The 27,703-nt window shown below is 60.2% G+C and overlaps 2 protein-coding genes across 3 annotated transcripts in view; one reads left to right on the top strand and one right to left on the bottom strand.

Annotated features, from left to right (window-relative positions):
• The window catches only part of SHANK1 (SH3 and multiple ankyrin repeat domains 1), a gene marked incomplete at both ends in the record, with an annotated part of 42,974 nt that extends 24,216 nt beyond the window's left edge, over nt 1-18,758 (bottom strand). For both annotated transcript variants that reach the window (XM_082863463.1, XM_082863462.1), the window contains 14 exons: nt 1,851-1,877; nt 2,344-2,419; nt 2,598-2,711; nt 6,489-6,682; nt 7,551-7,881; nt 8,131-8,197; nt 8,440-8,517; nt 13,471-13,587; nt 14,039-14,206; nt 15,885-16,036; nt 16,132-16,240; nt 17,536-17,607; nt 18,097-18,300; nt 18,504-18,758. In XM_082863463.1, the coding sequence (XP_082719589.1) occupies nt 1,851-1,877; nt 2,344-2,419; nt 2,598-2,711; nt 6,489-6,682; nt 7,551-7,881; nt 8,131-8,197; nt 8,440-8,517; nt 13,471-13,587; nt 14,039-14,206; nt 15,885-16,036; nt 16,132-16,240; nt 17,536-17,607; nt 18,097-18,300; nt 18,504-18,758 (1,964 nt within the window). The remainder of the gene's footprint in view (nt 1-1,850; nt 1,878-2,343; nt 2,420-2,597; nt 2,712-6,488; nt 6,683-7,550; nt 7,882-8,130; nt 8,198-8,439; nt 8,518-13,470; nt 13,588-14,038; nt 14,207-15,884; nt 16,037-16,131; nt 16,241-17,535; nt 17,608-18,096; nt 18,301-18,503) is intronic.
• A 2,225-nt stretch (nt 18,759-20,983) lies between these two features.
• Nucleotides 20,984-27,609, top strand: CLEC11A (C-type lectin domain containing 11A; the record flags this gene model as incomplete). Its single annotated transcript, XM_082861927.1, has 6 exons — nt 20,984-21,059; nt 23,146-23,239; nt 25,512-25,683; nt 25,937-26,126; nt 26,446-26,637; nt 27,019-27,609. 6 exons carry the CDS (start codon nt 20,984-20,986, stop codon nt 27,462-27,464), a joined length of 1,170 nt encoding a protein of 389 aa, XP_082718053.1. The 3' UTR covers nt 27,465-27,609.
• Between the last annotated feature and the right edge of the window lie 94 nt (nt 27,610-27,703).

Below are 27,703 nucleotides of genomic sequence, written 5' to 3' on the forward strand. Positions count from 1 at the left end.
CGGGAGCGAGAGGACCGCGGACGGCGCCGGCTTCAGCACCGCGGACAGCTCCGGAGGCGGGCGGCGGGCGCGAGGCTTAACCCCTTGCCGTCCTGCGCCGGGCGGTGGAGGGGGCCGGGCAGGGGGGAGGGGAACGTGGGGGCCCCCTTGGCGGGAGAAGGGGGAGGGGCGAGGCGCGGGGGGGAGGAGAAGGGGAGGCACTTCCGGTCTGGCCCTCCCCCTTAACCCTCCCCCCTCCAGCCCTCCCGCGCAGGTGCAGAGCGAGGGAGAGGGGGGAGAGGGACGCACAACATCACACAAGATGCCTCGCAACCGCGTGCAGGGACGCGCGGACCAAGCCCCACTTCCCAAGCAGGGACAACACGGTGAGGGAGACTGCAGGAGGGGACACACAGCCCCCCACCGCAGACAGACACACAGTGCACCCCAACACAGTCTGGAAGGGCCGGAAAGGGAAGGCCAGGACGTTCAGACTGGGCGCCAGAGCAGTGAGAGACACCCCTCCCCCCAAAGAAGTCCAGGCGGAGGGACATCCACAGTCCACGGCTCACACGAGAGCCGCAGACCCCCAGGGAGAGGAGAGAGGGCAGCACAGGCTAGGAGGACTGTACAGCTCCAGCTGGGACGCGGGGTCACAACACAGGCCAGGGCACCCCAGACAGGGGGGCGGAGAGCAGGGGGGGAGGCAGGAGAAGGAGAAGCTCAGACACGCCGCAAACACAGCAGCACATGCCAACGGGCACAAGAGTGGAGGAGAGAGAAGAAAATGCACTTGACGAGACAGAGCTAGAGAGAGGAGAAGGAAGTAGCCGAGGGCAAGAGGGACCGCCCCCATCCAGCTGTAGAGCAAGCGACCCCCAAACCGAAGCCAAGAGGAGACCCAGAGAGACACTGACAGAGACAAGAAGCAGAGGCTGATGGGAGACTCCGGGTGGGGTGGGGACCTCGATACTCACCCAGTGCCCAGAGCCGGAGACGTGCCAGGCGAACACGCACAATGGTCAAGCGCCTCGGACACTTGGGGCGCAGGGTGGGACCCCAGTCCCGCCCTCTCTTCTCATATTGTCATTTCTCCCTCCCCCCCCAACATCCATCCCCACTGGCCAGAACACAGACACATAGGTTTGGACACATTTAATGGAAGGATGCTATGAACACGGAGACCCTTCCCTGGATTAGGGGGAGGGGTGGGGGAGGGGAGGATTCATCTTTCAGATGCCCAGTTACGACCATCCCTCCCCCACAGCCTTGCCCTTCTGGAAGCTCAAGCCCTGGAGTCCTCCCCTCTTCTGCCCTCCCCTCCTCCAACACCCCAGGTCCTGAATTCCAGATCAGACAGGTGCAAATGCATGCACACGACTTTATCTGTTAATGCGCACACACAGTGACATGCATGAAGAGGGACAGGCATGTGCAGAGAGCCCCCTGTCCACATGTGGTAAGCAGGACATCGCTGGAAACACTGGCCCTCATTCTCAGACACACAGACTCAGGGAGATGTGCAGAGCCAGCCGCACGATTAGCCACAATCGTGCCCCCGTAAATGACAGCCACACACGCGCCCATCTATACAGAGTAGGACAGACCCTCTCGCTGTCACGGGCATATGTGCAAGGCTAGACATCTAGGGGCCTCCAGCCATACATGCACACAGACACGTGTCATGCACACCTACAGAGACACACGGGCAAGAACACACTTGGGGAATCCGTACAAGGATGCTCGTCTGTGTAAGACGTTCACTCACAGGGACACTTCGGCTCCGGTGGTGCACACACACATCCACACAACCCCCAGGCACCCCTTCCTTCCCGTTCCTAACCCCACCCCCCCTTCCCCTCCCCTCTCACCTCCCTGGGCCAATCCCATCCATTAAGCTTCAGAAGCAAGTCAGCCAGCAGCCAGGGAGGGGAAAGGTGTCAGTGTGCCTTCTCCCCGCCCCCACCCCGCCTGGCCCAGCTCTGCCCGCCCCCCTCCCTACGCCAGCGCAGGATGCATACACTTCTGCTGCACAGGACTGCACAGAGATGTGGCACATAAAGGAGACCAGAGCCTCCAGCCAGCCATACACACGAGCTCCCTAGCCCCCCAGGCATCCCCGCCTTGCCCCGATCCATTTCACTGGTCTCTGGCTACACCAGAGCTGGGCAGTCTCGGTGGCTGCCAGGGACGGTTTGGGATTGGGCTATGTAGTCTGAAGCTAAGTCTGCCTTCCCCCACCCCTGGACCAAAGTTCAGAGGGAACAGATGAGAAAGGGGACTTCGAGGCGGTGGAACTATTTAAAAGGTGGAGTGTAAGGGAGTTGGGGTTGGGGGGGCGCCCGAGGGTGTAAGGACATTTACCTTGGGGCATCAAAGCTGTCGTAGGAGCCCACGGTATAATGCCGGAATAGTCTCTTTGCCTTGTCACTTCGGCTTTCTGCAGGGGGACAAAGGATGACCTTGGACCTGCACTCTGGAAACCGTGGGCCCACCCCCTGGGGTCCTGGCCCAAGCCTTCCCATCTACCTCCCAGCACCCCACCCCCATCAGGAGGGGGAAGGGAAGGGACATGAGAACCTAGAGTAAATCGGGGACAATTGGGGGTTCCTCGTTACCTTGCTTTGCCTCCTGGGAGCGGTTGGCCACCTCTTCCAGGCAGTCAGAGGGGAACCAGCCGATGCGACCTTTGACCTGGCCTTCCCAGAAGCCTCCTTCCCCGATGCTAAGCACTAGATGGGGAGCAGGGACATAGAAACATTTCTCATTTCTGTGCTGCCCACACCCCCACCCGCTCCCAACACTTGATGCACAGCATTTCCAGAACTCTCAGCACCTAGCATAGAACCTGGCCCAAGGGCATCCTTGATAAATGTCCAAGGAAGGGGCAAGGGGGAGATACAAATCATGTCGCTTCTGCATACTAGCTTCCTGGACCCAGTGGGGACATCAAAATGGCACTGGGGAAAAGGGCTGTGTCCCATGACATGATCCTTGGAGGTTAGGGACACTTCCACAACTGGTTCTCATCTCCCCTGGTGACCAGTCACAACTCAGTTATTCCAAAATTTCCCTAAACCCTCCTCGGCTCCTAGGTCAAGTTCTACACCCCCATCACCGCCCCTGCCGCCTCCTGCAGCCTCCTTGCCACTTAAACTTCTGTCATCTGTTCCCAGACCCCTCCTTCCATTTCTCTTTGCTTCCCCTGGCTCTAGAAGGGACAGTAGAGTCACCTCTTTCCTTCTCTCCACCGCTCGTTACTGGAGGCCACTTCCTGCCACCCTCACCCCTGAACCATCAAGCACATGTTGACCGACAGCAAAGATGGGCAGCAGGGGCAGCTAATGTTTATCCAGCTCTCACTCGGGGCCAGGAGCCTAAGTGTGGGGGGGAACACTTTCATTCACCCCATTTTACTGGTGGAGAAACTGAGGCTCAGAGAGCTGAGGTCAACTGCTCAAGGTTCTGCAGCGTGCAGTCGACAGAGCCTGGATTTGAACACGGCGCTGTTTCCAGAGCGGATATTTTTAGTCATTCATGTTTTGCTACCTCTCTGTTCCAGCACTTCGCTGCTACTGTTTCTATGATGATGAGGGCGACGGCAACAAGCCCGAAGTCATCCGTCTCTCCAGCATCTTTCACAGCTCTGTTCCCACTCGGCCCTTCACATCCTTTGCTCACTTCATCCTTACACCTACCTGCGAGGTAACAACTGATTTCCCACTTCAAAGATGAACTTGAAGCTAGAGCATAACGACCTCTCGCCCAGGGATGGCTCAAGCCATGCTAGGCTTGGGGTTGGGGCCATCTGACGCTTTTCCCTGCACAAAACACCTCCTCTGAGAGGGTCTGGGGAAACCACATGGAGGAGATGCTCAAGGTCATGGAAGGGACCAGGAGATGTGTGTCAAGGCGTCTGGGTTCTGGGCTAGCTCTGCCACGTCTGGCTGGGTGGTCTTGGAATCAATCATTTGTTCACTGAACAAATACGTATTTAGTGCCAGTCAGCTAGGAACTGGGTGGGGCTGTTGGACATACTAAATGTGGTTCCTGCCCTCACGGAGCTTCCAGACTGGCGGTCATTAGAGGTATAACTCTCCAAGTGACCCCATGATTGGAAATTGAGGTCAACGCTTGAGGGACAAAGGAAAGGGTATTTGGAGAAAGGCCAGATGGGAGTATATAAATCCGACGGCAAAGGGGGACCACGAAGGTGTCTCAGAGGATGTGACATATAGGCTGAGACCTGAAGGATGCTAGGAGTGGAGGAGGCAATGAGAGGAAGGAAAGGTTTTCCAGGCAGAAGTAACAGCATGTGCAAAGGGTTCGTTGTGGAAAAGGACTTGGGGGGCTTCCCTAGTGGCACAGTGGTTGAGAGTCCGCCTGCCAGTGCAGAGGACACGGGTTCGAGCCCTGGTCTGGGAAGATCCCACATGCCTCGGAGCAGCTAAGCCCGTGCACCACAACTACTGAGCCTGCGCTCTAGAGCCCGCGAGCCACAACTACTGAGCCTGCACGCCACAACTACTGAAGCCCGCGCACCTAGAGCTCGTGCTCCGCAACAAGAGAGGCCACTGCAGTGAGAAGCCCGCGCACCTCAGCGAAGAGTGTCCCCCGCTCGCTGCAACTAGAGAAAGCCTGTGTGCAGCAACAAAGACCCAACACAGCCAAAAATAAATAATAAATACAATAAATAAACTGAAAAAAAAAAAAAAGGACTTGGGGCATCTGAGGAATGGAGAGGAGGATGTGGTCCCTGGAACCCTGTGGGTGAAAGAAAGAGTAGGAAGAGGTGAGGTTGGTGGGCGGGCAGAGGAGGGGTTCGCAGGCCAGGCTAAGGTGCTAGGCTTTGGTCCTGAGAGCAGAGGGAACCTGCTACCTTGTCGGGCTGCGGCAAAGCTCAGTGACATTGTGGATGTGGCTGTACTTTGAGGCAATTAAGCATCTTTTAATGAATGGAAAGGATATGAAAACAGGGAAGTGCATAGAATTGCTGGGCTTGACGTTCAGAAAGACACATGGAAGATACAGCCCATGGCCCTCTGCCTGTGCGAAGGTCCCTCACACTTGGCCTCAGCTTCCCTTTCTTCTTTTGCGTCCTTCAAAGCACAGACCTGACCCCACCCCCAGACCCACCCACCCACACACAAATATACACACCCATACACTCGCTCCCCAGGCTCGGTGCCTCCAGAAGCACTGCCCCTGCCCCCCCACAGTTAACTCGGGCATTTGGTCATTCATCCATTCATCCCTTCACTCAGCAGGTGTGCACTGAGGCTTCCTGTGTGCTGGGTCACAAAACTGGGCCCTGGTGACCCAACCCCTGGTGACATGTGACCTTGTCTTCAGGAACTCAGGCGATAGGGAGACAGACTACGAAAGAGATGCAATGACATAACCTGCCTGATACTCTGATCCCCGCACATGCTTCAGGGCCCACTTAAAACTCTGTCTCCTTTGGGAGGACACCCCCCTCCCCCAGCTTCCTCGGTGCCCAGGGTCTCTCTCTTCTAAGTGCCCGTAGTGGGGGTCGCTTATGGTAATGACAGCTGGCGCTCATTATGTGAGAATCATTGTTCTAAGGGCTTTACAAGAACTGACTCTAATCCTCCCATTGTACAGACGAGGAAACTGAGGCCCAGAGAAGTCACTCACCTGAGGTCGCCCCGCTAAGAAGTGGTGGAGCTGGGATTTGAACCCGATCAGCCTGGCTCTCAACCACTACGCTACTTGTCTCCTCTGCAAGCCTAGAATCGGGCAAAGAATTGCTTCCCCATCTCGAATTAACTACTGCAGGGCACTTCCTGTCTCCAAAGCACCACTCTGTCCAAGAACATGCGTCCACGGCCCTGCGAGGGGCGAAGTCTGCACGTGGGGGATACTGGCATCGTTTTACAGATGAAGACAGGAAAACCGAAGAGAGGCAAACGCCCATGACAGCAGCCGCTATTTAGGGAGCCCTCAGCACGGACCGGGCTTCGCACACTGGCCGTCTCCTCAGAGCATGGGGAGATAGGCACCACCCCGTGTCTCAGGTGAGAACTCCTGGCAGAGGCAGGAGGCAGAGGCAAGGCGGCGTGACCTCTCTCTCCAAACACGATAGCGGGAAAGACCCTGGGCTCAGCTCGGGGACCTCAGGCAAATCATGTCACCCACGCGAGGCTCTGCTCCTTCAACTGTTCGATGGGCTCCTGACAGCTGCCTGGAAGGGCGATCGTGAGCGAGATGGGACCTCGCAGGGGAAGCGCTCCGGCCGTGCCCGCCGGCGTCAGCTTCCCACAAATGCTCATCGCCCCCTTCTTGCCTGGACACCGCCTCCTGATGGCCTCATCCCAGCTACGCTCTATGCTCCTCCGAGGCGGAAGGGGCATCTAGGTGTCTCTGAGGTCTCTGGCGTTCACTGGACATTCTAGGTGCTGGGGACCTGTTTGTCAGTGACCCTTCCTGAAGGCTTAGTTCGCCTGCCTGCCCCGTGTCCACAGCCCCGCCGGGCACTGCCCCTTTACCTTTGATCTTCTCGCCCTTGCTTAGGGAGATCTCCCCCTCGGCTTGGGCCTGGTAGGACTTCACAGCCATGAAGGAACGTCCGGGGACCGCTGAGTAGAGCTTCCGGCGTCTCCCGCGGCTGCCCAGGGAGCCCCCGGGGCCCCCGGAGCCCCCGGTGCCCCCAGCTGGCCCTTCCCGGGGTGTCCCGCTGGAGCTGCGTACACAGAGGGTGTGAGAGGCAGGGGAGAGTGGAGGGAGGGGGCACCTCTGGGAGAACAGGGGTCCTTGGGTCGGGGGCAGGTGGAGCATCAGAGCGGGAGGGGGTCTGAGTGCCTCTTCCAGCTCTGGCGGCCCCAGGGAAGGAGGGCACCTGGGGGGTCCAGCCCGGCTCCAGCCCTCCTTCCTGCCTCCTGGCTTCCGGCTCTGTCCCCTCCCACGGTCCTGCATGCCCTGCCTGGTGCAGCTTCCTGAAGCTGAGCTCTGACTGTGTCATCCCTGGCTCACGAGCCTTCAGCGACTCCCGGCTTCCTCCTGGGTTGAGTCCAACTCCTCTGCCTGCCATCCCTGACCCGCCATGATCTCCCTCCCACCCACGTCCTCAGGACGGGCTGGCCAGCCACAGCACCCCCTTCCCGTCCTCCTCTAGCCAGCCTGGCCTCTTTACCCTGCCCACCCTCCCCACCTCTGGTCTCATCTCCAAGCTTGGAAACCCCTCCCTGACCCCCTCGCCCAGCCCCTCTCTGTTTGGCGTCCTCTCACCTTGCCCCGTCTGTCTGTCTGTCCAACATGTCTTTTGGGCACCTCCCGCCCAGGCCCATGGAGCAGGTGCTCAGCTAAACGCTGGTGCGCTTGGACTTGGGTGCAAGACTGGGGCTCACGGTGCCCTCGCTGCCTCAAGGGTTAGGAGAGGGGTCTGGTAGTCTGGGGCTGGGACCAGTGAGGTGGGTGGGTGGGGGACCAGCCATGTGTGGGACAGGAGGGAGGCAGCTGGGATGGCCCGGGGTGGGGCGCGGAGCTGTGGCTCTGACGAGGGGATCTGGCTGGGATGGGGTCTGTGGGAGCAGGGCTGAGCCCTCCCCTACCTGGGCCGTCCACGGGGCTGCCTCTTGGCCTCCTCGGGGTGCCTCCCTCGGGATGGGGAGCGGGCCCGGGCGCCCCGGGGGCTGCTGGCACTGCGGAGGGTCCCACTGCTGAGCTTGGTGCTGGGGGCCGAGGGCTGCGGCTGGCCCTGGGGCCCTGAGGTAGGGCCAGGGGCCCCGGCGGACGAGGTCCCCGGGGCGGCGAACACCATCCAGTCAGGCAGGGCCATGCTGGTATCGCTGTTGGCCCGCAGCAGCGCGGGGGGCACCGTCAGCCCCACGCCGGGGGGTCCCCGTCGCCGGGCTGCGTACTTGGGGGACTCCTGGAAGGGCACTGAGGGGGCATGGTGGCAGGAGGGCAGAGGGAGGCAGAGGCAGGTGGGGAGGGCATGCGGGTGAGAGACGGTGGGGGGGAGCGTGAGGGGAGAAAGACAGAGATAAGAAAGAGTGCGGTGCCTGGAACCCCACCCCTGCCGCTGCTCAGGTGTATTTGACCCCATCCCGGCCCCCACATCAGGTTCACTGACTCCCCAATCCCACCACACACCCCCAGGCCCACAGCTTCTCCCCTTAGCTCACTCACCCACGTCCTGTTCTCGATGGTTTCGGATCAGCTCCCCAAGTTCAAAATTCCCAGCAATCACTGCCACCTGGCGGGAGGGGGTACAGGGAGCCCAGGGAGGAGAGAGAAAGAGACAGAGAGAGAGAGAGAAAACAGGAAACACTGTGAGGTCTGTGGCCAGCTGTCCCCCCAAACCTTCACCCCGGTAACTTCGTCCTTCCTCCTCTCGCAGACCAAGTGCCTTCCTCCCAGCACCCCAAAGTCTCCCACCTTCCCTACCCCCTCTGTGTTCTTCATGCCCCCTCCCAACCAGCCCCGACAGCCCCACACCTGGAAGGGGGTCTGGCCGCTGTTATTTTTCACATCCTTGTCAGCTCCTCGGTAGAGGAGTATCCTAGCACACGTCTCCTGATGGTCAGGGGCACAGGGTGAAAGGGAAAAAAAAAAACCACAGTTAAGGTCACCATGAGTGGACACAGACACTGTGCTAAGAACTTCCAGAACCATCTGATGGAAACCCGTCCCGCCCCGGACAGCAGCCGCTTGCCCTTTAAATGCGGCCGGTCCAAACTGAGAGGTGCCCCGTGCACACGAAATACACACCGGACCTCAAGGACTTGGCATGAAAAACGTAATTGAAACATCTCTAATATGTTTTCTCCATTTTTTAAAAAGTCCTTATTGAATTTGTTACAATATTGCTTCTGTTTTATGTTTTGGTTCCTTGGTCACAAGGCATGTGGGATCTTAGCTCCCGGACCAGGGATCGAACCCACACCCCCTGCACTGGAAGGTGAAGTCTCAACCACTGGACCGCCAGGGACGTCCCTCTAAAAAATTTTATGCTGATTACACATTGAAAGGATAATAGTTTGGATACACTGGGTTAAATAGAATATGCACTAAAATTAATGTCACCTGTTTTCTTCCTTTTTTTAAAAGTGGCTCCTGAGACATTTAAAATTACACGTGCGACTCCGGTTATAGCCTATCGGACAGCGCTAACCGAAACGCTGTCCGGGGTTTTTATTATTATTATTATTTTATTGAAGTATAGTTGATTTACTATGTTGTGTTAATTACTGCTGTACAGAAAAGTGATTCAGTTCAGTTACACACACACACACACACACACACCCTTTTTTAAAATTATTCTTTTCCATTATAGTTTATCATAGGAGATTGACTATAGTTCTCTGTGCTATACAGTAAGACCTTGCCGTTTATCCATTTTATATATAGCAGTTTGCATCTGCTAACCCCAGCCTCCCAATCAGGGGTTCTCATCTTCAGCACTAGTGGTATTTAGGGCCCAGACAAGTCTTTGTAGCGGGGGTGGTGGTGGTGTGTGTCATCCTGCGCATTGTAGGGCTTTGAACAGCATCCCTGGGCTCTACCACTAGATGCCAGTAGCACTCCCCTCCCCAGTCGTGACAACCAAGGATGTCTGCGGACATTGCCAGATGTCCCCTGGGAGGCAGAAGCGTCCAGTTTGAGAGCCACCAATTCAAACCTCTTGGAGGGCTGACTATGTTGCATGTCTGGTGCTCAGCACTTTCGAGGAGGTAGCCACCGAAGGGCCCAGCAATTCCAAGAGATGGAAATTATTGTCCCCATTTTACAGATGAGGAAACTAAGGCTTCAAAAGGAGCTCAAGGTCATGTGGCTGGTGACGACCAGCACTCGGATTTGAACCCAGCCTTTTCTGACTCCCAAGCCTTTGCTCTAATCACACACTCTGCTAGACGCGGAAGGAAGGGGACAGTGGGGCCAGGGTCGGGCAGTGGGGGAAGGGATGTCAATCACAACATGTCACTCTCTCTCACGCTTTGGGTCAGACCCAATGTCTTTGCCCTGGCCTAGGAGGCCCCTGCTGATCTGCCTGCCCTGCCCCTCCACGCCCCCCAGCCTCACCAACTTCATCTTCTACCACTTTTCCTTGCTCCCCATGCTCCAGCCACACTGGCCTCCTTCCTCTGACAAGCACGCTCCTGCCCCAGGGCCTTTGCACCTGCTGCTTCCTCTGCTTGGAATTCTCTGCCCCTAGATCTCTGTACAGCTCACTTTCTCACTTTCCCACTTGATTCATGTTTTTGCTCAGATGCCACTTCTTCAGAAAAGGTCCCTCTGACTATCCTGTTGAAAATAACCCCTTGTCCGGTTCCCGGCTTTATTTTAATTTACATGATACCTGCTATGTGCCGGGCATTCTTCTAAGCCAGAATTAACTCATCTTCCTCATAACACTGCCTCCCTGAAACTATATTTCTATTTTATTCGTCTCTAGCATCTCTCCCCCACTACAATGTCCGTTTCAGAGAGGCATGGTTTTGTCTGTGGCACCCACCACCTGGCACAGTGCTTGGCCCGTAAGAGCTGTTCGATAAACTCTTGCTGGGTGAGGGGATGTCCTCTCCCTTCATCTTGGCCTGGTCAGATGCAACCTGGCCCCCAGCTCAGCTCCACTCCAGATCCCCAAGATGCTGATTTAATCAGAATTCACAAAACACCTGCTTGGTCTCACCCTCTTCACGTGACAAACCCATCAAGGATGCTTGTACGGGTCCATCCTACAGGACAGGCTCAGAGAGGGCAAATCCATGGCCAAGGTCACACAGCCAGTCAGTGGGGCAGCTAGGACTCAAACCAAGCCTTCTAATCTTAGTGCTCATCTATCTCCCGTGAAAGCACAACTCCGATTGCCCAAGTCCAGCGGCCCTCCGATTGGACAGCAAAGTTAGCCTGGTTCGTTTTCTGGATGTGTTTGTGAGTGCGAGTGTGCGTGTCCATGTGTGCACATGCTGTCTCCCCAGCTAGACTGTAAATTAGTGCCATGTGTGTGTTTGCATATCTGCCAGCCCCCACTGCCACCTTGCCTAGCACAGGCCCAGAGCATCTCTTTCAGCCTAACCAGCAGTTCACTACACTCCTAGAGAACCTCACATTTACTGGTGCGCTAGCACTTATCTCACTGTATTGCAACTACTTGTTTACACATCTGCCTCTTCACCAGACTGCGAACTCCCCCCACCCTCCCGAGGACAGGCGCCGTGCGGTGTCTGATGCATCTCACAAGCGGGCACACAGTAGGCGCTCAAGAAATGTGCCTGGAAAGGATGAGGATGGAGGATGTGGCGTTGAGTCATTCAAAATTCAATTCGTTCAAGTCATTCATTCATTCACGGAGTCATTCAATCTATCTCGAAGCAAATACCTGTTGAATGTTCTGAGTTGGGTGCTGTGCGTGGTCTTGGGGGAAATCAAGGCATCGGATCCATCATTCACTCAATCATTCATTCACTCACTCATTCATTCAACAAAGAGACATCTAAGCCTACTATATGCTGGGGCCTTGGGACAGAGCGATTGATCAGACTTAGACCCTACCCCCTGAAGAGCTCACAGCCTGGACATGGGCCTGATCTTCACCACCAGAGGCTAGACGGGCATGCCAGGAGGCCAGAGGGGCAGAGAGTGAGGAAATCTTTCAGACCCAGCTCTGGGCCTTGGGAAGCTTAAAGTCTGGGAGGGAAGACAAGGGGAGAGAAAGTCCGAAAAGAACTTGCGTTTGTCAAGCATCTATTTGCCAAGCACCAGGCCGAGAGCAAGCAAAACATTCCCACCCTTGATCCTTTGCAAGGTAGGTGTTACTGACCCATTTCACAGATGAGAAAGGAGAAGCACAAGGCGGGGAAATGGCTGGCTCCTCCGACCCGCTTAGAGTAACAGGTCCCTCTGTATAACTACATACATGCTACATTTTCCCTGTTCCGATTACTGGTATGGTTTCTGTCTCCTGACCTGATCCTGACTGATAACGGCAATGATCATGATAATAATAATTATTTTTATAGCTGCCTTCTGGGGGTGAGCACTTAATACACATGACCTTTCATCCCCTTCCATCAGCTGACGTTATTCCCATTTCTGAGAGCGGGACAGAACCTCAGAGAGGGGACGGGACTTGTTTGGGGGCATCCTGGCCTGCGCACAGGCTATTGAGTCAGAAAATCCGGACACGAGGCCCGTGTCAGGGAGTAGGAGAGACAGATGCACTGGCGGGGGGTGGGGGCGGGGAAGTGACGGCAATCTGACAAACTCTGAGTTCTCCCTCTGCGGGGCGCAGAGCAGACTGCTTGCTGCCACAAGGCAGCACGTGGCTACCTGGCACTGCAAGTTCTGATGAGGCAGAAGGGACTGGGGCTGTTCTGGAAGACTTCCTGGAGGAGGGGGAAGAGGCTGATGGATCAGCCACAGCATGCCAGGCCCTGGCCTCCGAAGTCCCTGCAGCGACCGTCTAAGGGCAGGGAGCCTTGGGAAGCAGGTGGGGAGCTGAGACACCGGAGGGGAGGCTGACCTGCCCAGGATCGCCTGGTGCACAGGTGGCAAAGTGACCGGGGTGAGCAGGCTAAGAGCCTCGGCTCTTGCCAACCCAACTGGCCACTACATCACAGCTGGAGTGGGTACGCGAGACCCCCCCCCCCCCGCCAGTTCTTTACTGTTCACCTCCACTCACAACTCCTGAACTGCGGACTGTCCACCCAGCCCTGAATTGCTACAACTTGCGACACACTCTTGTCCCCTTCAGGGGTTGTGGTTTGGCCTTTCCCCTGTCCCCTGCAGTGGGTGATGCTCCCCTGGCAGCTGGAGACCCATTAGAAATAGGACCCTCAGGGATTAACACATACACGCTACTATATGTAAAACAGCTCATCAACAAGGACCTACGGTACAGCACAGGAGCTCTACTCGATATTCTGTAATAACCTATATGGGAGAAGAACTTGAAAAAGAAAGGATGCATGTCTACGGATAACTGAATCACTTTGCTGTACACCTGAAACTAACACAACATTGAATGTCTGCTCTACTCCGATATAAAATAGAAATTAAAAATTAAAGCAATAGGACCCTTGGAGTTCCTTGCACTTCCAGGAGCAATCCTAACTCTCTCCCCTCTGGCTTTCTGGCACAGGCTACGCCCTCTGCCTGGAACACCCTTTCTGCCCTCTTCTGCTTGGCCAACTCATCGTCTCAGCACTGATGGCACGCCCTCCAGAGAGCCACCTTCACCCCAGCCCCAAGGCCAAGCCCAGCCGTGGGCGCCCACAGGGACCTGGATTCCCGGTGACCGCCCTCCGAACACTCGGGATCATAACGGCAGGGTGTGTCCCTGATGGAAGGGCTGCCTGCCTTAATCACTACTGTGTCCTCAGCACCCGGGTCTGAGCCTGACACAGGGAAGGTGTTCAGGAAATATCTGCTGAATGAATGAATGAAATAGCGAAAGAACAGAGGGCACGGGGAGGCTGGGAGGCTGGAGTCAGGAGGAGGGCCCGGGGCGGGTGCTGCAGGGCAGACCTTATTGTAGAGGGCGCAGATGTGCAGGGCCGTGTTCCCCGAGGCGTTCTGGGCTCCAGGCTCAGCCCCATAGAAGAGCAGGTGTTCCAGGTGCTGAGAATGGCCCCTCTGGCAGGCCTGGAGAGGATTGGGAGTGGAGGAGGCTGGAACAGACCCACCTGGCCATGGCATCTGTCTGTCTCCTTCACCTCGAGGTCAGGAAGCTGTACATCCACCTCCCCTTCTCCTTTCAACCCCCATTCCTGCTTAGGAACTCACGCCGCCAGCTTTGCAAGTCCTTCCAAGGCCCAGGGCACTGGGCTGGCTCCTTGGGAGGGTCGAGAGGCCATCCCCACTCATCTCAGGGATCGAGGTTTCCAGGTCCCACGCCATCCCCTTTAGGGTCCCGGTGTTGACGCCCTCATCTTTTCCTCTTTGGGGACCATGCTACTCCCACCCCTCCCCTCTGTGAGGACCCCAGCATCTGGAGCCCTAGCTCCTTGGACCGGGGTCCCTGATCCCTGGCCCCCTCAGGGTCCAGCAAACCACCCATGCAGCACCCAGCCCCTCCTGGCCGAGTCAGGAGCACCTGGTGGATCTCCTGCCAGCCGTTCTCATCAGCTATGCCCAGCTGGGCCCTGTTGTACAGGAGCAGCTCACAGCAGCGGGGGTCGCCCCCCACCATAGCCGTATGGAACAGAGGAGTCAGCCCCCGGCGGTCCTTGTAGTTGGGGGAACCCCCAAGATCCAGGAGCGCCTAGGAAGGGAAAAAAGAAGACAGTCAGACACGTACTGGCTCATGCTGAAGGGCCAGTGGGGAGGGGAGTCCTGGGTAACCCACACTGGCCAATGCCAGGGCTGGTTCTGCCACGATGCCCTTGAGCGACCTTGATACTGGCCCTTCCCCTCTCAGAGCCTCTCGTCCCTGTGAACTATGAAGGGATTGGGAAGATGCCTCCAGAGGACCCTCCCGCTCTGAAATCCTGCCCAACCTTCCCCCATGGGCGACAATGTTCGGGGAGCCGCTGAAGGAGCCTAACGCCTCAGTGCCCGCCTATTCAGCAGGCTGGTTCGGGGGACAAATGAGAGAACGGAGTCTGGGTGCAGGATGGTCCCTGGCTGGGCGGGAGGTGCTATCAGGGCCGGGACCCTGAGGACGAGGCACAGAAGGAAGTCTGGGAGGGGGCAAGCTTGGGTTAAAGCCACTTGGCCAGCCTCGCGGGGGCTGGGGGCTCGGGGGCAGGGAGTGGGCCCGCTCAAGTAACAGCTCCGGGCCTGGAAGGCTGGCAGCGTCGAGCACGTTAGGAAAGCCCTGTGTGCGGAGCGTCTGCGGTGGCACTGTCCCATAGAACATTCGCAACGCCTGTGGTGACGGCAACAGTCTACAAGCGCACGATCCAATGTGGCAGCCGCGTGTGGGCTACCGAGTGCTTGCACGTGGCTAGTAAGCCTGAGAAGCGCAAGTTTTGATTTTAGTGCATTTGAATCCGTTGACATCTACACAGCCCCACGTGGCTGGTGGCTGCTGGACTGGACAGCGCAGGCCTGGGGGGAGGGGTGGGTGCGGGCAGGGGCGGGGTCGGGGGAGGGGTGCACATAAAGAGGGTCTGTCGGTTCCAGGGCTGCAAGGCAGACCTCTGGGGCTGGTGTTCGGGGATCTTCAAGAAAGGGGTGGAGGAAGCAGGAGAGGCTCCGTTCAGCTGGAGCGTCTATGAATCCTGGTGTTTGTCGAGAGCTTGGGGGCGGCCTAGCCTGCCCTGTGTATGAAGGGGGATCCAGTGCCCTTGGGCGGGGGGGAAAGAAGCCCGTTTTAAAATTAGACCGGGCGAGCTGACTCCGTGTATGTATTTTGAGGGTCTACAAGGTTTGTCAATCTGGGAAGGCACATTCTAGACGCTGCACTGGAGGAGGGGGCTGCGAGAGAAGGGGGTGTGTTTGGGGGGTGAGCTGCTAGGTTGGGAAGGGTAGGTGGAGGGGCTGAGGGCCAGGGTCTGGAGGAGGCAGATGAAGGGGCTGTGTCTGCAGGGTGTGCATGGAGGAGGGTCTGTATCTGGGGGCACAGCAGGGAGCTCACTCTGCATTTTAAAGGCCACCAGGAGAGTCCACAGGTCAGGGAGACAGAGGTAGGTGTTGATGTAGAGCTGGGTCGGAGGGAATGGAGAAGTTCTGGGTGTCAGGAAATTAACACGATCTACCTGCGTGTAGGGCAAGGGTCCACGCGACCATCAACTACAGCTGGTCATGAGCCCTGAGCTGGGGCGGGGGGGCGCTCCTGGAGGTCCCAGGAGGGTGTCGGACTCAGTCAGAGTAGCAATGGAGGAGAGGTGGAGGAGGGGTCTGGGTCAATTGGCCCAGTGCAGTCTGGGCGAGAAACATGGTAATTTGGGGGCGCCTCTGAGCTCTGGGGGGGGTCCCGGGAGGATCTAGCACCTCACCGTGAGAGCGAGGCAGTGACGGGCACACGCGGCCTTGTGTAGCGCTGTCATGCCATCCCGGGCCCGGAAGTCGATGTGGGCCCCGCCCAGGCACAGGGTTCGAATCACCTCTACAGAGCCTTCTGTCTGGGCAGCCAGCGTCAGGGGGGTCTCTGGTGGGGGCGGACGGGAAAGGCCGGTCACATGCAACCCCTAGGCCTCGTTCTTAACTCTCCAGCCCTCCCAAAGTGCCCGGCCCCCACCCTACCTCCTGAATCCGAGTCATGATAATTGGGGTCCAGCCCCTTGTCCAGCAGCCGTGCCACCTTATCGGATGTCCCGAGCTGCACGTACTCCAGGAACTTCTTCAACCCCGTCTGAGGCATAGACAAGAGAAGACAGGCCGGTCAGGAAGGAAGGGAGCAAAGCTGGGCTCTGGAGCAGTGCTGTCCAGTGGAAATACACAGGAAGCCACACACGTCATTGAAAAGTCCCTAGTAGCCGCCATTTTTTTTTTAAAAACAAAGGAAGGGGAACTTTCGATTACATTCAAATTCACTTTAATGACCTCTTTTTTTTTTTTTTTTTTTTTGCGGTACGCGGGCCTCTCACTGTTGTGGCCTCTCCCGTTGCGGAGCACAGGCTCCGGACGCGCAGGCTCAGCGGCCATGGCTCGCGGGCCCAGCCGCTCCGCGGCATGTGGGATCCTCCCGGACCGGGGCACGAACCCGTGTCCCCTGCATCGGCAGGCGGACTCTCAGCCACTGCGCCACCAGGGAAGCCCCTGACCTATCTCTTTTTAATCTACTATATCTACAATATGACCGTGTCAACAGATAATCCACATGAAATTTATTAATGAGATATTTTACTTTTGGGGGTACTGAGTCTTCCAAATCCAGTGTGTATTTCACACTCACAGCGAGGCTCAGTTCGGACCTGCCACACTGCAGGTACCCAGGGGGCCGTATGTGTCTGGAAGCACCTGCAGTGGATGGTACAGGTCTGGACGGATGGAATATTTTGGGGAGGACAGAGACAAAGGCATGGTGGAGTGGGGATGGGGATGAGAAGATGCCTGGGAGCTTTCTTCCCAAGTGTCAAGGATCCTTCACTTCACTTCTGACCAAAGCAGCCCCCTGGCTTCTTCCCGGCTTTTGGGGGACCAGAGGAGACGCAAGGGACATATAGTCTGAGGACTGGAGGGCAAGGAAGCAGGAGAATAAACGTGGCTGGGGAGGAGAGCATCCTTGGATCTGGTAGAGATTTAGGCTCTGGGATTGTGGGAACTGCAGGGTGTCTATGAAACAGTCCCTAGGCAGCGGGATGCTAGATGTCAGAGTCACAGGCCAAGGAAGGAGGGCCCTGAGAGGATATAGGGGACCTAGGAGATGAGAGGGGAGAATCCAAAGATGAAGAAGGTGGGACCGAGGTGGAAATGGTGTGAGCCTGGGCAGAGGCACAAGGAGGAAAGAGAGGAGATAAAAAAGGCTATGATAGGGTTAGCAGGGGCACTTGGGGTTGTCCCAAATGTGACACAGCATCCCAAGTTACGTGGGGGACCCTGGCAGAGGCAGAGAAGGCTTGGAGGGCTGTTGGGAAGAGATAGGAGAGAAAATGGTTGGGCAGGGAGCTCCAGGTGGGAGGGCAAGTGCCAGCAGGGTTCTCTCACCTTCGTGTGCAACTTGGCCAGCTGCTTCTCATCCAGGTTGGTCTGTTTGTAAACTCGGGTCTTGTATCGGAACTGAGGCCAGGGGTGGGGTAAAGGGAGAGACAGAGACTCAAAATCAGGGGTCTGGACCCCCTTCTGAGCCAGGAGTCAACTCTGGGTCAGGGTGGAAATAGCCCCAGAGCCTTGGCTGGGTGGGCAGAGCAGTGCTAGGCCACCAGGGGCATGTGGACTGCAACCCCTAGGGAGTCTGGACCCCATGGGGAAGGTTCTAGAATACCTACTGTAATTGGGCATCCTTTCCCACTTTGATTGATAACGGGAAGCTTGGGGCTGGAAAATGACTTGCCCAAGGTCACTCCACCGGTCAGAGGCAGAAGGCATGGTAATTTGAACTCAGGCCTCTCTGGCTCTGATTCTTAGGTGCCCCCCGAATCCAGAAGAGCCCACTGGGTTTTCCCTTGCCAAGGTCTTGGCTGGGAGAAAAAACGGGGAGGGGGCAGATGTGTCTCAGGACGTGTCTTCTGTCATCTGTGAAGGGGCCAGGAAGGCTGTGGGCCTCACCTCCAGGTAGGGCACCCCCTTCTCAAAGGACTGGGGGTACTCCCGCAGCAGCCGTTCCTCCTCCAGGAAGTTGGCGTCGCGGCCCGACGTGGCCGGCTGGAACAGGCCGTAGTTGAGGACATCCTGCAGGCTCTCGCTCAGGGCACAGAGCACCTGCTGCTTGGCCGTCCAGATGGTGGCATCTGGGTTGAAGCGCAGGCATTTCTGGTGGGGGAGGCAACAGGAAGGGGCCTGAGGTGGTGTGGGAAGGGGCTGTGGGTGATTCCAGGGACAGAGTGGGTGTTGGGGGCAATACGTGGGGGTCTGGAAATTGGGGGCCACGTGTAAGGACACCCAGCACCAGAGGCCTCCCCGTGCAGGCTCGGGTCCCTCTCCCGCCCCGCCCCTCCTCCGGCCAGCGGGCTCACTGTCTGGTGCAGGTCAGGGATGCCAATCCTAAAGACCATCATGCTGAAGTGGGCGTCGTCTGGGACAGACATGGAGCGGCCCTGGAGGCCTCGAACCGAGGCCAGGCTACCAGGTCCCCCGCTGCCCCGGCCCCGGGTCCCCCGGGGGCCTCTCCCGGGCCCGTCTGGGGAGCTGTCGGACTCTGAGCCCCCCTCGGGACACTCGCTGGCACTGTGGCGTTCCTCGTCCTCGCTTGACGCGGGGCTGTGGGTCATCATGGGGCCACGGGGCGACGGGGGACGGCAGCATCACAGGCGGCTGCGGGGGGCCAAGGGCGGCTGTCAGACTAGGAACCCAGACCCCCTGGAGGCCACAGGCGCACTCAGTGGACAAATGGTCAAGGGCAGCCGCCCCACCCTGCCCGAGGGAGGCAGGAAGGAGGCTGGACACACCCCCCAGACACTCCTACAGCCTCCAAGCTCTAGCTCTAGCGCTCTCGCTCTCTCTCTCTCTCTCTCTCTCTCTCTCTCTCTCCCCCTCTCTCGTGCACACACACACACACACACCAACCCTGCCATGCTTCCTGCACGTCTCCTTCCCTGCCCTTGGCCTTGCTCGCAGCCCCCCGCCCCTCCTGCGCCCCACTTTGCCGCTGACCCAGCGTGGTGGTGTCCCAGAAACCGCAAAATCACCGCGGGAGCTACTGGCCCACTTTGCCAGGCCACGGATAAGGCAGCTAAAATTAGCTGAGGACAGACAGGTGGGCGACCCACCGGCATCCTGCCCTCCTGGCCCCAGCCAGGGCCCTCACCTGAGATCCTCCCATCTTCCTCCTGGATAACTGGGGTGAGGCTGAGATGTAGTAATGGGGAGAGGATAACTGGGGTGAGGCTGAGATGTAGTAAGGGGGAGAGGATAACTGGGGTGAGGCTGAGATGTAGTAAGGGGGAGAGGGAGGTGCCTTGAGCCTAGGGTGGAGCTGGTGACTTCGCTGAAGTGTGGCTGACAATGTGTGCAGAGGGCTGCTGGGGACCCGGTGTCCCAGGGGGCAGGGGCACTGAGATGGGGGTGTCACGGGGCAGAGTGCCATGCAAGGGGTGTGCCGAGGGAACCACGAGAAGTTGCCTGTGCAAGTTTCTGGGGGCATCTTGAGAGGGTGTGTGTGGGGGTGGGGAGGCTGGCCCTGGGAGGGCTGTCCAGGTGACAGCCACCCTGTCGGTGCACGGTGGCTGCAGATGACCTGTGTGTTTGCGGCCTGGCGCTGCTGGGTGGGTGGATTGGCATTGCCTGGTACTACTGGTGGCCCCACTCTGAGGGAGACTGGGGGGCTGGGAGGGAGGCTAAGAAGGGGGGTGAGACTCTGGGGGACTGGGGTGAGAGATCCTCTCCAGATCCCCACTATTCTTTGCCCCTGAGGGAGTCTTATAAGGGTGAGTCCCAGATGGGGTCCTTTTCTCTCATTTTCTCCACCCCCCCCACCCTAGCACCGGAAACCAGAATGTCTGGTCTTGTCCCTCCCCCCCCACACCAGGCCCGGCTCCTGCACGTTGCCATGGAGACGGGAAGCAGTGGTGGGTACTGCTGACTTTGGGGGAGTGGGGATGGGCTAGGGGGTTGGGGGAGGGAAGACAAAATGTGTGGCGGGGAGGAGAGTTCCAAGAGCTGTGGGCGAGCTAGTATCTAACCGTGGGCAGGCCGACCCCTCCCCCAAGCGTGGCCACGGCTTCGAAGCCCCCTCCCCCTCTAGGTACCCCGCAGAGCTGCCCCTGCTTTACCCTTGCGGAAACCCCGGCCTCCTCCTACCCTTCCACTCCACATCCCACCTCCGGACCTGGGGCTGGCAGCCACTCCCCCTCCGCTGACCCTGGCTGACCCTCAGCTTCAACCGGGCACTAATGGGGTGGCCAGTGGCCTGAAAGCAAAACTAGCCGGGTCCCCCCGCGCGTGCGGCGGCCCCTGACTCCCCGGCCCCTCCCCCTCAGGCCCAGAGGGAGGGAGCGGGCACACTCCGCCGGGGCGGCATGAATCAAACGCTCCGCGGCTAAGAATAGCTGGCACGCAGCTGGTACTGAGACGGGGCTGAGGAATCGGCGGGGGGGGGGGGGGGAAGAAGGAGAGGGGGGTGCCCTGGGAGGCGGCGGGGGGACGGGGGGCGGCTGGCTTGGCCGAGAGCCGGCCCGGGAGAATGAATGGAGGCGGAGAGAGGCGGGGAGAGGCGGGGAGAGGGAGCCGGGGCTGGGGCGGGCCGAGAAGCTGGTGGGGGAGAGCCCCGGTCCGGGGCGAGGGGGCGGGGGCACCCGGGAGCGGGACTCGGGGGCAGGAGCCGAGGGGCCGCGCCGGCCGGTGGAGAAGGAAGAGGGGACAGGGTGGGATGGGGGGAGCTTGTGAAGGGGTGGGAGGGGACTGGAGGAGTCTGGAAGGCGAAGCAAGAGCTACAGGGGGTCGAAGGGGGCGGAGGAGGCCAAGGCCCAGAGCCCCGCCGGCGGAGACGGGCCCCGGGATGACCCAGGCAAGGGGCCTCGAGGGGTGGGGCCGCAGGAGCGGTCGAGGGGCCGAGGTGGGCCGGGATGGGCGAGGTGGGGGAGTGGCCGGGCAGGGCCAAGAGGCGGGTACAGCGACCGAGCCCTTGGCTCAGGAGCGCGGGGAGGCGGGTTCGGGCAGGGGGTTCTGCCGGCGGCGGATGGGGGCTGCATCCTCCCACCAAGTCTGCGATCTGGGACGGGGCACGGGGGACCGGGGCGTAACCTAATTTGACGTCGCCCGGGGCCACGCTCCCCTCCTCACCCCCCGCCCCCCCCACCGCACACCCGGGCCGGGAGCCCGGCTTTCAGCCAAGGACGTCCGGGGCGCCCCCGCCCCCTCCCGCGGCCCCAGGCCCGCCGTTCCCCCAGACCCCCGGTTTTCGGCCCCCTTACCTGCCTGGCGGGGCTGCTGAGTCCCGGTCGGCGGCGCCCGCGGCCCCTCCCCCCTCCCCCCACCCCCCACCCCCCCGGAGACGGGGGACCCTCAGGCCATGCCCCACCGCCCCGGAGGGCGAGCGGGCCCGGGGAGGCGGCGGGCGGGGGCCGGGGGGGCGGGCGGGGGTCCGAGGACCTCACCCCCCCCGCGGGCCGGGCCTGGCCATCCGCAGAGCGCCCCCCCTTCCGCCGCGGCCGCCGCGCCCCTCTTAGCTAGCCCGCCCCCGGCTCGGTCCGGCCGGCTCCGGGCGCCGCGTCTCCGCCTGCTCTTCCTCCTCCTCTTCCTCCGGCCGCCGCCGCCGCCGCCGCCGCCGCCGCCGCCGCCAGCTCCGCGCCTCCTCTGCCTCGCTTCTCGCTCTCTCGCTCTCGCTGTCTCTCCCTCACCCTGTCTCTCCCTTTCTCCCTCCCTCTCTCCCTCCTTCCCCTCCCTCCGCCCTCTCCCCTCCCTCCGGGAGCCGGCGGAGGAGACATCGCCCCTCCCCGCGCCCCCAAACCTCGCCCATCCCCCCGCCACCGCCGGCTCCGCCCCCTCCCCCACCGCTCCTCTCAGCCGCCTGGATCCCCGAACCCTGACTCCACCCCTGCTTGCCCCTGTACCCCGACGATGGGGACCCGCCCCCCAAGGGTACCTCTCCTCGCACCCCCAGGACCGCCCCTTCCCAGATCGCCCCCACCACCTCTACACACAGTAGGGTGCAATTAAATATTTGTTGCTAGACTCTACCCCGCCCAAATTGGATGGTGAGAGCTACAGATTCCTGTCATATCCCCCCAAACACACACACACACACACACACACACGCACACGCACACGCACACGCACACGCACACCTTCCTCCGAGGCACAGGTGCAGAGAGTCGCTAGCTGGCCCTGCCCCTGCAGATATCTCCACATGTACATTCTCTCCGGGGCGTGCAGGGCTCTGAGTGTACATTACCATGAACACACCCAGCTACATCACGTACATATCACACCCGAGTGCCGGAGCGTGCACACGGCAGAGCACACGCATCTACCACCCCCCACACGCGGGCACGCAGCCGGCTGTGCTTGCCCAGAGCTCCAGCTCGCACGCAACCCTGAAACAGACACAGAACTGTGTCTTGCATCACAAGATGCAAGATGTGTGCTTGCACCTCCATCATACTCACCCACCTGGCCCTCCGTCACGCAGGTGTGCACACGCCCATGCAGAGGCACGACCCCGCGCCTTCGCTCCCCTCCGTGAGGATTATTGCTGACATTTCCTGAACACTCCCTGTGCGCCAGGCTCCGTTCTGGATTTACTCTTCAGCTCCTCACACCAGTCCTCTGGGCTGCAGACTGTGCCATCCCCATTTACCAGAGGGGGAAACCAAGGCCCAGAGAGGTTAAGTAACTTGCCCAAGGTCACCCAGTCAGAAAGAGGTGGTGGATCAGAGACAGGTAGCCCGACTCAGAGTCTTCAGACTGCTGTGGTCCAGTACTGGGCACTCCATAGCTGCCTGTCCTCCTTCCTCACACGGATACCCCCAGGCATCTCAGCAGCTCAGCTCCTCGGTGCATGGGACACACCCGCAGAGACGGGGCAGATCCCGTAGGGCAGCGGTGAGAGCATCGCCGCAGCCCGGGCTCCTACCCTTCTCCCAGCTCCACCAGGGCCACCAGCCGGAGCACAGGCACCTGCAGAGGGCAGTTCTAAGCAGCCTGTGGGTGCACCTCCAGCTGCAGGCTCGCGGGTACCAGGGTATGAGCTGGAGCAGGTGCTGGCCCAGCCCCAGGAGGCCCGGTTCCGGACGCACGTCCACCGGCCCAGGTGGTGAGCAGCTGAGCCTGGGGAGAGAACAGCTGCCCGTCTTGGCACCACCTGTGAGAGGGCCTGTGTACCCTTCCACGGCCTACAAGGCCTTTCCGGCCTGTGTATTCTCTCTCAGTGAGGGGTCCCCAGGCCCTTCATGGGCGCCTGAGACAGGCTCAGGCTCTGAGGTGGTGGGCAGCCTGCCCAAGGTCACACTGCCCTCTGCTTTCTCGGAAAATGGAAGGCTGGATGCATCGATTTCCAAGGCCCCTCCTAGGGCTCCCGGCAGCTGAGGGCAGATGCCCTGCTTTTGCTTAGAGCCAGAAGCTTTGGCTAGCTGCCGCCACGCTGGGCACCTACAGCAGGCTGAGCCGGCCCCTCTCCGAGCCTCGGTTTTCTCCCTTGAAGGGTGGGCCCTGCGATCCTGGCCCGTGAGGTCCGTGTTCTCTTGCACAACCAGCGGGGCTGAGGCTGGGAAGGCCCTACATGACGCACGGGCCTGGCATAGAGTGGGCACGGCCTGCCCTCCCGCTTCCCTTGCCTCTGCAGCCTCTCCTCCACTGCCTTCCCTGCCTCTACCCCGGCTGCCACCCCTACCCCCAGTGCCACGGGGAACTCGAGTTGCCACCTAAACACAACCATCCAGTGTTCGGTCTTCTGGCTGAGCTGTCACCCCGCAGGAAAGACTACATCCTTCCTCTCTCAAATGATTGAGTACCTACTGCGTGCGGAGTTGGCCCTGTTCTACCTCTGGGGATACAGCAATGAACACAGCCGCCTGCCTTCATTGGCGGAAGACAGACACTGAACAAGTAAGCAAACAAACAAGGCAATGCCAGTCTTGATTCAACCGAAAAGATAAAATGAGGTGTTTGAATAAACTAACGTGGGGAAGGCCTCTCTGAGCTGAGACCTCAATGATGAGAAGGAGCTGGGGGAAGATTCTTCTAGAAGGAGGAAAAGGCTGGTGCAAAAGCTCTGAAGTGGGAAAGAGCTTAGCATTCAGGAAGTAGCGAAGAGGCCAGTGTGGCTGGAGCTTGTGGAGGGTGGGGGCGGGATGGGGGGAGTTAGGGCGCGAGGGGAATGGGGGTGATGAGCTTGCGGAGGTGCAAGGGACCCATCCTTCCCAGCCCCCACTGCTGGGCAGGCCAGGCCTGTGCAGAGGACAGGGCTTGGCTTCCCTCCCACATATGATGGGAAGCTGGGGGGAGCAGGGGAGTGGGGAGTGATGTGATCTGATTTATGGTGGTTTGGAAGCATTGCTCTGGCTGCGGCAAGCTGTGTGGATTGGAGGGCTTGGGAGGAAGGAGGGGGAGAGGCAGGAAGAGGCGACTGCAGTGGTCCAGGCGGGAGATGAGGTACGTTGCTGAATGCTCAGAGCTCTCTGTGCACCCAGCTGGCATCTGTCTACTCCACCTCCCGGAAAAAGCTTTCCTGACCCCACCCACCCAGCCTCTCCCCGCCCCTCTGCCCCAGCCCATCACCCTGTGGGTCTGTCTGCTGGGCTGTGAACAGCTGGAATCCCCAGCGTCGCCCCACCCAGGACCCGGCCTGCAGGAGGTTTCCAGGAAAGCAAGGCAGATGGATCCAACAGCCCCACCTTCTAGGGCTGCACACACAGCCACACGCGTGCTCTTCGCATGTGTCCCCACAGACAGGCACAGACACTCATTTGCATCTGGGGCAAGGGCTTGGAGGGCAGGGCGGGAGATCTGGGGACAGGAGGCGGTCTAGAGCTTGCGAATGGTGGGAAAGCCTCCTCCCGCAGGGTGTGTGGGCCACGGTGGCCACAGGATAATAACAACCTCAGCAAGACCTTGAGGTCTCCCCTGTCCTGAGCGCTGGCCAGGGGGAAGAGAGGGGCGCAGGGCCCAGCCCCGACAACTCCCTGAGGAGGTTCCTGGGCAGAGGCTGTGCCTCAGGATCCCTTGGGGAGCCGGCTCCATCCTCTTCCTGACCTTCTGGAACTTTGGCTGTGGCAGAAGGAAAGAGCAGGACAGGACGGAAGCAAGCTCTGGAAAGTGGGAAGAGGAGGGTGTGTGAGGAGACCCAAGGCAGGCGGGATCCAAGCTTTGGAACGTTGGAGGTTTCCGGCCACAGAGGCAGGGCCTCGGGGGAGCCAGGAGAGGCGGGGAGAGACACACACAGAGAGCGGAGACCAACGGACCACGGACGAGACAGGAGCTGGGAGTTGGGAGGAGAGGGACCAGAGAGAAACGGACCAGGGGGCTGGTGATCTGCACACACTCCAGTCCCCAGAAACATCCCTCTCCTCAGAGACATCCTTCTGCAGCCTTTGGTGCTCCGAGCCCAGCCTGATGCAGGCAGCCTGGCTCCTCGGGGCTCTGGTGGTACCCCAGCTCCTGGGCTTCAGTCATGGAGTTTGGGGAGCCCAGAGGGAGCGGGAGGGGGGATGCGCTAGCCCCCAGGAGGAGGAGCGGGAGAGGGAGGCCCTGATGCTGAAGGTGAGTTAGGGGAGTGCTGGGACTCTAGTGGGGGGACCCGGCTGAGTGACTGTGGGCTTGGGAGGGGCGTATTTGAGGGTCAGGGAAATGGGCAACGGGAGGGATGGGGTAGGCTCAGAGGATGAGGGTGACGGGTTCAGAGTAGGGGCTCGGGGCAGAGAGCCAGCTTACAGCTGGAAAGGGGTGGCTGGAGTGTCTGGGGGGTCAGAATGCAGCTGCCAGGCTGGCCCTGACCATCCCTCCCCTGCCTCAGCATTTACGGGAAGCCCTGGGACTGCCTGCTAGGAGGGGGGACGAAAATCCTGAGGGAAACCCTGGAGGCAAAGGGGCCTGGGCGACTGAGAAGGACGGTCAGGGGGAGGAAGGCGAGGAGGAACCAACCACAACTCCCTACTTCAGCCCCAGCCCCTCTCCCACCTCTGAAGACACCTTCACTTATGTCCGTGAGTAATCATTAGCTCCGCCCTGCCCCCAGGCCTCCGTGGTCATTTTCACAAAAACGAACCGTCCTATCACTGCCCCGGGGTCTTTCAGTTGCCCACTGCCCAGCTCGGAGCCCCTATACCCCCAGGAGCTCCGGATCCCCGGCCTTGCCTCCCAAGAGCCCGGAGCCACCGGCCCCTACCTTCCAGGGGTCCTGAGTACCCCCACCCCCACCCCAACTCCGCCCCAGAAGCCCTAGGTCCCGGTCCCCCCAGGTCCTCTGGTCCCCTGGCTCCGCCCCCAGGGTCACGGTCCAGCGTGCGCCCTGTCCATACGCAGTGGGTCGCCTGGCCGGCCTGGACGCAGGCCTGCACCAGGTGCACGTCCGTCTGCACGCGTTGGACACCCGCGTGGCCGAGCTGAGCCGGGGGCTGCGGCAGCTGCGGGAGGTGGCGGGTGACACCCGCGACGCCTTGCAAGCCCTGAAGGAGGCGCAGAGCCGCTCCGAACGCGAGCATGGCCGCTTGGAGGGTGAGTCGCACCGTGCGGGGCGGGGAGAGAGGGGCGATCCGGGTCAGATGGGGGACTGGTGGCAAAAGGGGTCCGGAAAAGTCTGAGGAGACGTGAGGACCCTGGGTGTCAGGGGCGAGGGGGTTCTTGCAGATCTGGGGTGTGTTGGTTGATGGGGAGGGTGAATGCGGGGAGCAGACGGGCTTGTGGGGAGGAACGCTCCCCACAGTGCTGTGGAGCCGAAACTACTCCGGCCGCACCACACCCCCTACAGTCCCGCCCCGACAGTCTGGCCCCGCCCCTGGCGGCCCTGACGCCATCGCCCAGCCCCTGGCGGTTCTGAGCCCGCCTCCGCTCCGCCCTTGAGACACTAATCCCACCTCCGCTCCGCCCCGCCCGCAGGCTGCCTGAAGGGGGTGCGCCTAGGCCACAAGTGCTTCCTGCTCTCGCGCGACTTCGAGGCTCAGGCAGCGGCGCAGGCGCGGTGCGTGGCGCGGGGCGGAAGCCTGGCGCAGCCGGCGGATCGTCAGCAGATGGAAGTGCTTACTCGCTATCTGCGCACGGCGCTTGCCCCCTACAACTGGCCCGTGTGGCTGGGTGTGCACGACCGGCGCGCCGAGGGCCTCTACCTCTTCGAGAACGGCCAGCGCGTGTCCTTCTTCGCCTGGCACCGCTCCCCCAGCCCCGAGCCCGGCGCCCGACCCAGCGCCGCCCCGCACCCGCTCAGCCCCAACCAGCCTAACGGCGGCGCGCTGGAGAACTGCGTGGCGCAGGCCTCGGACGACGGCTCCTGGTGGGACCACGACTGCGAGCGGCGCCTCTACTATGTTTGCGAGTTCCCCTTTTAAGCGGGCCCGGCCCCCCGCCTCTCCATTCCATCCCCCCATCCGCCCTTTGTGGCCGATCCCTGGGGGGCTCCTGCGGGGCCGGGACCCCTTCCTTGCCTGTCTTTCCTGGAAGCGGTGGGCACCAGGCTAGGTCCGGCGCCAATAAAGCCTTGTGGAATCTGACTTGAGCAGGCAGTGGAGGCACTTTTGGCCTTTATCTCTCTGCGGGGCAAGGCAGGAAGGGCAAGGTCCCATCCCCC

Source organism: Leucopleurus acutus, assembly GCF_964270905.1.
Source record: "Leucopleurus acutus genome assembly, chromosome: 20".
Taxonomy (NCBI): Eukaryota; Metazoa; Chordata; class Mammalia; order Artiodactyla; family Delphinidae; genus Leucopleurus; species Leucopleurus acutus.